Raw genomic sequence first — 12,009 nt, 5'->3', positions numbered from 1 at the left:
GGATGGGCTAATTACAGATGGGCTGTGTACAGGTGCAGTGATCGGTAAGCTGCTCTGACAACTGACGCCTAAAGTTAGTGAGGGAGATAAGAGTCTCCAGCTTCAGAGATTTTTGCAGTTCGTTCCGGTCATTGGCAGCAGAGAACTGGAAGGAATGGCGGCCAAAGGAGGTGTTGGCTTTGGGGATGACCAGTGAGATATACCTGCTGGAGCGCAGACTACGGGTGGGTGATGCTATGGTGACCAGTGAGCTAAGATAAGACGGGGATTTGCCTAGCAGTGATTTATAGATGACCTGGAGCCAGTGGGTTTGGCGACGAATATGTAGTGAGGGCCAGCCAACGAGCGTACAGGTCACAATGGTGGGTAGTATATGGGGCTTTGGTGACAAAACGGATGGCACTGTGATAGCCTTTATCCAATTTGCTGAGTAGAGTGTTGGAGGCTATTTTGTAAATGACATCGCCGAAGTCAAGGATCGGTAGGGGCATATTTGGCAGCATGAGTGAAGGAGGCTTTGTTGCGAAATAGGAAGCCGATTCTAGATCTAACTTTTGATTGGAGATGCTTAATGTGAGTCTGGAAGGAGAGTTTACAGTCTAACCAGACACCTAGGTATTTGTAGCTGTCCACATACTCTAGGTCAGACCCGCCGAGAGTAGTGATTCTAGTCGGGTGGGCGGGTGCAAGCAGCGTTCGGTTGAAGAGCATGCATTTAGTTTTACTAGTGTTTAAGAGCAGTTGGAGGCTATGGAAGGAGTGTTGTATGGCGTTGAAGCTCGTTTGGAGGTTTGTTAACACAGTGTCCAATGAAGGGCCAGATGTATACAAAATGGTGTCGTCCGCATAGAGGTGGATCCGAGCGTCACCAGCAGCAAGAGCAACATCCTTGATATACACAGAGAATAGAGTCGGCCCGAGAATTGAACCCTGTGGCACCCCCATAGAGACTGCCAGAAGTCCAGACAACAGGCCCTCCGATTTTACACATTGAACTCTATCTGAGAAGTAGTTGGTGAACCAGGCGAGGCAGTCATTTGAGAAACCAAGGCTATTTAATCTGCCAATAAGAATGCGGTGGTTGACAGAGTCGAAAGCCTTGGCCAGGTCGATGAAGACGGCTGCGCAGTACTGTCTTTTATCGATCGCGGTTATAATATCGTTTAGGACCTTGAGCGTGGCTGAGGTGCACCCATGACCAGCTCGGAAACCGGATTGTATAGCGGAGAAGGTACGGTGGGATTCGAAATGGTCGGTGATCTGTTTGTTAACTTGGCTTTCAAAAACTTTCGATAGGCAGGGCAGGATGGATATAGGTCTGTAACAGTTTGGATCTAGAGTGTCACTCCCTTTGAAGAAGGGGATGACCGCGGCAGCTTTCCAATCTCTGGGGATCTCAGATGTTACGAAAGAGAGGTTGAACAGGCTAGTAATAGGGGTTGCGACAATTTCGGCGGCTAATTTTAGAAAGAAAGGGTCCAGATTGTCTAGCCCAGCTGATTTGTAGGGGGCCAGATTTTTCAGCTCTTTCAGAACATCAGCTGTTTGAATTTGTGTAAAGGAGAAGCGGGGGGGGGGGCATGGGCAAGTTGCAGCAGAGGGTGCAGAGCTGGTGGCCGGGGTAGTGGTAGCCAGGTGGAAAGCATGGCCAGCCGTAGCAAAATGCTTGTTGAAATTCTCGATTATTGTAGATTTATCGGTGGTGACAGTTTCCTAGCCTCAGTGCAGTGGGCAGTTGGGAGGAGGTGCTCTTATTCTCCATTGACTCTACAGTGTCCCAAAACTTTTTGGAGTTAGTGCTACAGGATGCAAATTTCTGTTTGAAAAAGCTAGCCTTTGCTTTCCTAACTGATTGTGTATATTGGTTCCTGACTTCCCTGAAAAGTTGCATATCGCAGGGGCTGTTCATTGCTAATGCAGTATGCCACAGGATGTTTTTGTGCTGGTCAAGGGCAGTCAAGTCTGAGGAGAACCAGGGGCTATATCTGTTCTTAGTTCTGAATTTTTTGAATGGGGCATGCTTATTTAAGATTGAGAGGAAAGCACTTTTAAAGAACAACCAGGCATCTTCTACTGATGGAATGAGGTCAATATCCATCCAGGATACCCGGGCCAGGTCAATTAGAAAGGCCTGCTCGCTAAAGTGTTTTAGGGAGCGTTTGACAGTGATGAGGGGTGGTCGTTTGACCGCGGAGATCCTGTTTGAAGACAGCGGAGGTGTATTTAGAGGGTAAATTTGTCAGGATGAAATCTATGAGGGTGCCCATGTTTACAGATTTTGAGTTGTACCTGGTCAGGTTAGGTTCGTTGATAATTTGTGTGAGATTGAGGGCTTCTAGTTTAGATTGTAGGTTGGCCGGGGTGTTAAGCATATCCCAGTTTAGGTCACCAGTTTAGGTGTGTGTCCTTTCACAGTCCCCACTGTTCCATAAGGTGTAGTTTTATCTGTTTTTTTTAAATCAGATTTTACTGCTTACATGAGTTACTTGATGTGGAATACAGTTCCATGTAGTCATGGCTCTATGTAGTACTGTGCGCCTCCCATAGTCTGATCTGGACTTTGGGACTGTGAAGAGACCTCTGTTGGCATGTCTTGTGTGTTATGCATGGGTGTCTGAGCTGTGTGCTAGTAATTTAAACAGACAGCTTGGTGCATTCAACATGTCAATACTTATCACAAATACAAGTAGTGATGAAGTCAATCTCTCCTCTACTTTGAGCCAGGAGAGATTGACATGCATATTATTAATGTTAGCTCTCTGTGTACATCCAAGGGCCAGCCGTGCTGCCTTGTTCTGGGCCAATTGTAATTTTCCTAAATCCCTCCTTGTGGCACCTGACCACACGACCGGACAGTAGTCCAGGTGCGACAAAACTAGGGCCTGTAGGACCTGCCTTGTTGATAGCGTTGTTAAGAAGGCAGAGTAGCGCTTTATTATGGACAGACCTCTCTCCATTTTAGCTACTGTTGCATCAATTTGACCAGTTTACAATCCAGGGTTACTCCAAGCAGTTTACGCTTCTCAACATGCTCAATTTCCACATTACTCATTACAAGATTTAGTAGAGGTTTAGGGTTTACTGAATGATTTGTCCCAAATACAATGCTTTTAGTTTTTGAAATATTTAGGACAAACGTATTTATTGTAACGGCCCAACTCTCTAAATGCATGGCTCTGATTTATTATATTAAAAACTCCGATTAATTGATGCTTTGCTTTTTTTGCACCTGTTGGTGCACACTATTTACCTAAATCCTCTATATTGTATGTGTGAAGTGATGCTTATTGCTGATTGCACACACTCACAGACATACACACACATCATGTGTAGCCTATTCGCACCTGCGTGTGTTTGTGTGTGTGTCGGGGGGGGGGGGGGGGGAGATAGCAGGAGGAGATAGCAATGTGGTGATGGTACAGTATAATGGGATAGTAGGGCTTGAATGAGTTTGAGTCCAGTAGATAGTGGACAAATATGAAGCGACCCACATATGTTCATGAACGACGTACCAGCCTCAAGAGGAGGAAGAAAATGACACCAACAAGTTAATGAATCAGAGTATGAAAGGGAGGGCAAAAAGGAGGTGGGATGGATGGATGGATGGATGGATGGATGGATGGATGGATGGATGGATGGATGGATGGATGGATGGATGGATGGATGGATGGATGGATGCATATGGAGTCATTGGAGGGTGGAGGGGAATGAAACGAAAGATGAATGGAGGGATGGACAGATAGGACGAGGGGAAGTGTAGTTACTGATTGTCGAGTTAATGGAGTGAGAAGAGACTGAATCAGCAGCATATAGTCGTACAGGAGGGCAAAACACACACAGGAGGGCAAACAGCACTGGCGATTGTGTAAGGAGCTGGGGGGAGTCACCGGTCAGCAAGGAGGAAGGAGGGAGGGAGAGTACAAAGGGAAGACACCTCATGGTGCATGTTGAATGAATGAATGAAAGAAAGAAATTAAAAAGAAGACGATTACCGTTTAGAGCCCTCAAACTCAAATCTGGACCTCAAAGCCAGTTCCACTGCATTTTTTCATTGTTCCTCTTTATTCAGGGTCTGATTTAGACCTGGGACACCAGGTATGTGCAATTAATTATCCGGTAGAACAGAAAACCAGCAGGCTCCGAACCTTGTAGGGTAAGAGTTGAATACCCCTGGTTTAGAGTATGCTAAAAGTTATAAAGTTATAACTCCAGACGTCCAGGTAACTGCCAAAATAAAGGAAACACCAACATAAAGTGTCTTAATAGGGCGTTGAGCCACCACGAACCAGAAGAGCTTCAATGCACCTTGGCATAGATTCTACAAGTGTCTGGAACTCTATTGGAGGGATGGCACACCATTCTTACTCAAGAAATGCCATAATTTGGTGTTTTGTTGATGGTAGTGGAAAACAGCTCTGGTGGACATGAACAGCTCTGGTGGACATTCCTGCACTCATCGTGACAATTGCACACTCCCTCAAAACTTGAGACATCTGTGGCATTGTGTTGTGTGACAAAACCGCACATTTTAGAGTGGCCTTTTATTGTCCCCAGCACAAGGTGCACCTGTGTAATTCATGCTGTTTAATTAGCTTCTTGATATGCCACACCTGTCAGGTGGATGGATTATCTTGACAAAGGCTAAAATGCTCACTAATGAGAAAGTAAACAAATTTGTGCACAAAATTTGAGAGAAATAAGCTTATTGTGCATCTAAAAATGTCTGGGATCTTTTATTTCAGCTCATGAAACATGGAACCAACACTTCACATGTTGCATTTGTATTTGGGTTCAGTGTACTTTGTATCCCTCATTTGCTCAAGTGTTTCCATTATTTTGGCAGTATATCCATATCATATCACTGTCCAGGGAAGTGTACTATGAAAATTCATTGATATGAGATGCAATGAATGAATGGGTGATTGTAACAATTATCTCTCTCTTTCTTTCCAGGTAAACAGAATTTGAATTGTGAAGACAACATAAGTGAACCTGGGAATTGGATAATCAGAAATCAAACAGAGGCAACCAGAAGGAACAGTGGAATGGGAAGATGAGACATCACCATCTCAACTGACACGGAAACACCCAAACATCACCATGACAACAACAATGATGGACGCCCCTGCGCTCAATGATGACATTATTGTCGAAGGAGTACACCGCCTCCTTAACTCCTTCTCTGTCAATCCCTCGCTCCCTCCCTCCTGCAGCATCGACGAGTCCTACAAGTACATTTTCCTCCCTCTGTGCTACTCCTTCACCTTCCTCTTCTCTATCTCCCTCAACTTTATCATTCTCTGGCGTTCCTTCAGACGCACCAAGCGTTGGAACGCCTCCCTCATCTACATGGTCAACCTAGCCTCCACAGACTTCATGTATGGGTTGTCGCTCCCCTTCTTGGTGGCTAGCTATGTGATGCGTGACCGATGGGTCTTTGGGGACTACATGTGCCGATTGGTCCGTTTTCTTTTCTATTTCAACCTGTATTGTTCTATATTCTTCCTGACGTGTATATCTGTCCATCGCTACCTGGGGATATGTTACCCTATGAGGACCATTACACTGGAGACTAAGAGAGCGGTCAAGGGGACGTGTGTGTTGGTGTGGGGGGTTGTCTTCGCCCTTACGTGCCCCATATTCCGGTTCGCCCAAACAGGCCACGTGATGAGAGGTGTAGGGGGCGAGGCTATGGCGATTAACGGTAATAATACCGGCACCGTTAGTAGTAACGGTACTGGGGAGGTGGAAACGTATCAGAACTGTTGGGACGATGCCATCGATAAGGAGTTCCAAGACTATGTTCCATATGGAATCATCCTACATCTTCTAGGGTTCTTTCTCCCGTTCTCTATCATCGCCTGGTGCTACTCACATGTGGTTCTGACAATATTCCGGACCCTGCGCTCCCAACCCCAGTCACAGCGAGGCAGAGGAGAGGGAGGAGGAGGTGGGGGACGTGGAGGAGGAATGAGAGGGAATGGAGCTGGAGTTGGAGGAGGAGGAGCACTTCAGGGAGGAGGAGAGGGGATGTCGATAGTTCTCGGCGCCCACTCTCCATACGCCCACCGACGGCGTAAATCCATCAAGACCATCATCACCATCACACTCCTCTTCGCCCTCTGCTTCTTCCCCTTCCACGTCACCAGGACTATCTTCCTCGTCCTGAAAGTGAAGAAGGGTGTCCCGTGCCACACCATGACGATGGTATCCATGTGTTATAAGATCACCCGGCCGCTGGCGTCTTTCAACGCCTGGCTCAACGCACTCCTCTACTTCCTCACCAAGGAGAAAGGGGGTGGCGCCCGCTGTTGCCCCCCGCCAGACACTACCGCAGCCAACCAGCAGCACGGGCTCCTCTGGCCACTGAGGAAGCTGGGAAGAGCAGGAGACGAGGAGGAGGGGGGCAACAGGGGCGAGGAGGGGGGCGTGGTCAATAACAAGGGTAACAACAAAGAGACTAATAAAACGCCTGTACATTTATTCAGAGGGATGACCAAATCCAAAGTGAGATATACTGTGGAATAAGTTCAATTAAGTTCGATAGACTTTATTCATCCCGAGGGGATCAATGCTGGCAGGCATAGGATGAGTTGTTGTTGGTGGTGGAAGTCTTCTGCATTCCATGTGTTTCATTCAGAAGCATACCCTTGTGAACAGTATAAATGGTTGGGTGCAGAATTCAGGATGTGAAAAGAACGGTTTGGAGACACAAAGGACATTAGAGATGATCATTAGAGATGATCTTACTATCATTGGCAGTATTCAAATGTTGATGAGTAGATCTGGATGATGATTATGATACTGTACCATAAAAAAACAATGATGGACTCTGTTATATAGTTGTTTTGTTAAATTTTTTTGTTTTTATAAATTTGTTGAGTTGAAGGAAGTTATACCTCAGGAAAACAAAACTCAGAGACAGACTTGGTATCTGTTATTGTATCTTTTGATGACAGCCCTTGATGACAATTGTATCGGACTATTTCCTGTTATATCTTGTGTCGGACATTTTGAAAATGTGTAAAATATGACTGAATTAAACATGTTTAATGTAATCCTACTGTCCAATGAGATTGTGTTGTTGAATTGTGTGTGTGTGTGTGTGTGCCCACAAGGATAGTAAAACAAGGAAAATTCTCCCACGTGGGGACATTTCCCATATCCCCATGAGGACAAAGGCTATTTTAAGCTTAGGGGTTAGGTTTAGGGTTAGAGTTACAATTAGGGTTAAAGTTAGAATTAGGGTTAGAGTAAGGAGTTAGGTTTAGGTTTTGGGTTAGGGATACATGTTAAAGTTAGGGTTAAGTTTAAGGTTAGGGTAAGGGCTAGGTTTATGTTTAGGGAAAATAGGATTTTGAATGGAAATTCATTTTAGGTCCCCACAAGGATAGAAGAACAAAATGCGTGTGAAAGGGAGAGAAAATAGTAAAAGAATGGTCATGCCTTTGTAAACAAATTGGATTAGCAATAATGTTAATAATCTCCCTATTCACCTGAACACAACCCAAAGGTCAACCTAACTAATGTAGTGCTGAGTGTTTAAACACACACAGAGAGAGAGAGAAAAAGGTGTACAACACCCTAAAATCTGAGAAATACTCTCCACTCATTCACAAAAACAACCCACTTGACTTAACATGGAATGGGGTTGTACATTCTAGAATCTAGACTATTGTGATGTCACAAGCACTTGTCAGGAACTATGGATCCTGCAACCTACTCTACTCTGTCCTTCCGTTTGCTCAAATGACAGTGAGGTGAGACTGATGGACCGTAAAGACCTAAGATTGTTGTTGCCTTTAGTTCTGAGCTCTGGGTAAATTATTAAGCTGTCATTTGGGTTGTGTAAGTACATAGAATCTGCTGTATGGATGGAAACCTACTTGTGTAAACATATTTTTAATAACATACTATTTCCCTATGGAATTACCTATGTTGCTGACTATCTATCCCCTCGATCCACTATGGTCACAAATTCACAACCCCTATTCCATCTCTTTGAAACAGATAATCTTATTGTCATTTGACTCATTACAGGGGCCTAACATACGGGACTGTTAGAGGTCTTGTACAGGAGCATATATAGATTTATCAGACATGTTTTTATGACATTTATGTTTTCATTGCTCCTAAAATAAACTCCCAACAGTGCAACTATCTCTCTCTCTCTGTCTCGCCCTCTCTTTCCGTCTCCCCCCCCCCCCCTCCACTCTCTGTTCCTGAAAAAAAAGTATCAACATTGGATGAAGAGCTATTTATTGTCCATCATTTGAACGAGGTATCTAAGAAACAGGAGAATGTAGCAGAATGTAGCAGGCAGGGTGCCAACTGAAGGGCTTAGTTCCATCTATGTACACACACACAGAGAGAGAGAAACTACGTAATGTCAGTAGCTTACACATTTTTAAGACAGCGTATTCTTATCTGAAAATATATCTAATGCATATTACATGGTGGTTAAACAAATAGTTTACCATACTAGTCAAATATGTTTTATGTCCTCTAGGGTCTAGACCTACTATATCTTCTGGCCTAGTTGAGGAGTGAAATGCATAGGCATACATTGGTGAACTCAAGGGGGCGACAAATCCTCCCATTTCACCCTTTCCCGGCTTAGAAATTCAAAACAAAACCGATTATGTAATTTCCCGTGCTGCACTACGACTAGAACAATCTTTGACGGTTATTAAAATTGAACAAAAAAAATAAAATAAAATCATAGGAGCAATTTTAAGCAAAAGTGAATAGCAATATGAATTAGGCTAACGATCACACACCTCATGCATTTAGTTAAAAATTATAATTCGACCGTTTAAATTTATATTTATTTTTTTTCCCCTTTTTCTTCGTGTCACCAGTGTGTGTAGAGCTGCCGAGGCGAGGTGTTGGCGCCATTTTCAAACTTCTGCTGCAAGAGAATGAATGTCTTGGTTGAAAAAATATATTTAACGAATTAATTTATATTTTCTGAATTGCATCTACACGGGGATTTTGTTGCATTAATGGTCGTTTCTTCATGGGACGAGGACCTATTTTCTCAAGGTAAGCATTTTAGCCTGCCTTGTTTAGCAGGCTAGCTAACGTTAGTTTCATTTAGCTAATGGTAGCTAAAAAGAAACATGAAAGTTAGCAAACGTTAGCTAGCTACGTTTTCAACTAAGTTTTGTGGACCGGTAGCTAGCTTTGTTCGTTAGCCAGGAAATATAGCTAGCTACATTTTCAGCGAGTTCAACCTTCGTCGTGTATTTCAAAACACCTTTTCACTCAATCTCAAGATAGATTACTAACTATATAGGATGGCTAGCTAGTTAGTAAGTTTCTTTGGTTGAATAGCCACGTTTAGCTGACGTTGCTAGCTCGTTTGAAAGCTTTATGGCAGTTTGTTTTACACTACAGTAAGATTGAGGCGACTTGCAAGTGAATATCTTTTAACATTAGCAAAGTACCTTAAACAAGGTCGATGTAGTTAGCTAGTTGCTGAAGTAAGTTGATTCAAAGTTACTGGTAGCTAACTAGTAAATTGTTTTATTTCGATAGGACAGAGTTTTGCTACGTCGGTGTCACACCCCCGTTTCAGTGTGAGTGCCATAGGTTTACTTCGCGAACCCCTCCCCAAAATCCGCTCATGCAACCCCCCCTCGAGAATCTACTCCACCCCCATATGTTCAAATCAAATATTCGCTAAACTAGGAAATAATTATAAAACGGATTCGTAAAGTTACAAAATGTTAGCAAAAGGTTGAATAAAACGTTCAAATTAATTACATCTGTAGAATAAACGGTCAACTGTGTGTGGGAAATCGCAACGACATTATCTGAATCAGCATTTTTCTTGTCGACCCAACCCCCGTACTTTGCCATCAAGCTAAACACTATACTTCATTTGGATAGACAGAACATTTGTCGATGTTTTTTCCAACGTCGTTACAAAGTTGCCTTGATTCGATTGTAACTAACATATGTTCGTTTGAATTAGCTAACTTGCAACATTGTTACTTTCTTTGATGTGCAATTTATACTAAGTAGCAATCTAACTTAAAGTTCCCTGTAGCTGACGACTGTTGCCTGTCTGGCTCATTGCCCTTTAGCTATGTTTCCAAAGTTGATAGCCATCTCGTTACTTTTAGCTAAGATTGCTCTGATAAACTGCCGTTCAACCATCAAGTTTTAGTTAAAACCGTAAATAATGTTTAAATCGGTGTATAATTTTACAATTTCAACATTTCTCACTCTATTCTTGCCATAAGTTCACGTTCTCAATATTTTTCATTTGTTGGTTGATAGATACATTCAGTTGATTTTGTTTCATGAAATGTCTCCAAAATATTTAGAATAATGCATAGGAAGAGATGTTGAATAGGTCAATGTAAAAATATTAATTGAATTGTTACTAGTGAAAACGAGAGACCACCATATCGAACCTTGCATTTGTAACTGCGTCATAGTTGATGCCACGTACTGTACTTGCCACTGTACAATAAAAATGTCCTTTGCTCCTTTTCAGAACATCATATAGTCCCATTCATTCAACTGCTTTCTAGTATAGATTCATATTGTGTGGAGCAAATCATTCATGTACTGTCAATGTATTTTCTGGTGCGATTTATGGTAAAGAAAAATGTATACATGCCAATTAATAAAAAAATAAGTAATACTATAGTGACCCCAAACAAGGCGCCTAGGTTTTGAATAAGCATTTACTTTACTTCACAATATGCCACCGATTTTGCGGAATGACACCCTGACCCTACCAAATATTTTAATCTAAACTCTATTCATGCATATATAAGGCATGATCTACAATCTGGTGTCTGATCAGTAGTATTTGTAAAGTGAAGATCAGATTCCTGTGTACTATAGCTAAAACATCTGCCATCTTACCAGTATCTTCTATCTAGTGCATGTGTGTGTGGGTGTCATTTTAGCACAAAACCTACAGAAATATACAATCTGAGTCTGCTCAGTCTTTTGATGTCTGCTAATAAACCACAATATAATCAGTCTATCATATGGCACTGCTATGAAACAGGTGTCCTTTCAAATGAAGGTTGATTTAAATGCATAAAACATTCTATAAATGGATGAATATATCTCATATTTTAACATGGCCTAATTTAAGACAGAGAGCATTGCTGTATCATGGCCCATGCACGTTATTCCCCGGTGACTGTCTGAATAGTTGTAGTGTCTTTCTCTGAAGCATCTGTCACAGTACATTTTGTGAGGTTTGTGTGTATCATATTTGAAGCTATTTTCATGTTTGAGTGGATTTTGGTTGTGTGCTTGGCATGCTGAGGGTAGGATTTTATACTTTTTCTGAGGTTGGATATAGTGGCTATTATCCACTTAGCTTACACCCTGTGGCATATACCGGTAGGCTAATAATGATTTTATGTGACTGGATTCATTTGTGCTTGCCAGTTAAATGTGTGGTATTCTTTTAGACTCTAATGCAGTGTTTCCCAAACTCGGTCCTCGGGACCCCAAGGGGTGCAGGTTTTTTTGTTTTTGCCCTAGCACAACACAGCTTATTAAAAGTATCCAAGCTTAATGATTAGTTGATTATTTGAATCAGCTGTGTAGTGCTAGGGCAAAAACCTGGGGCCCAGAGGACAGAGTTTGGGAAACACTGCTATAATGTAATGATTAAGCTTTTGTACTGGGTTGTCTACATTTACCAGAATAACCAGACAGACAGTGCCTATTCAGAGGTAGTTGGGCTTTGCCATGTCAACTATGAGATGTTTTACTTTAGAATCAGAATTTCAGAATTATGTGTTAAGTCTAAACATTCTATTTATGATGATGGCATTCTAGCTCTTTGTCTTTATTTTCGTATTGTGTGTGCGCGAACGTGTTTGTACATGCACTCATTTGTGTGTGTGTGTGGATGGTTGAGGCCTTCTGTCCCTGGTAAATCTATCTGTAGATCCAGAACTCAATTTTCTCTACTTTGTGTGCTTGCTCTCTTCCTTCCACTCCTCACACTGAACCCAGTCAAATAAT

General features: G+C 42.5%; 1 protein-coding gene across 1 annotated transcript; it reads left to right on the top strand.

Moving 5' to 3' along the window:
- Positions 1-5,100: 5,100 nt before the first annotated feature.
- Positions 5,101-6,528, top strand: LOC311131668 (P2Y purinoceptor 3; the record flags this gene model as incomplete). The annotated part of the gene is made up of 1 exon (XM_084164781.1): positions 5,101-6,528. The coding sequence occupies one exon, from the start codon at positions 5,101-5,103 to the stop codon at positions 6,526-6,528; it is 1,428 nt and encodes a 475-aa protein (XP_084020907.1).
- Positions 6,529-12,009: the final 5,481 nt, after the last annotated feature.

The sequence above is a fragment of the Coregonus lavaretus genome (assembly GCF_964263955.1).
Source record: "Coregonus lavaretus genome assembly, chromosome: 7".
Classification (NCBI taxonomy): Eukaryota; Metazoa; Chordata; class Actinopteri; order Salmoniformes; family Salmonidae; genus Coregonus; species Coregonus lavaretus.
Note: the sequence above shows the minus strand (reverse complement) of the source record. Positions and strands in the feature narration are given on the sequence as shown.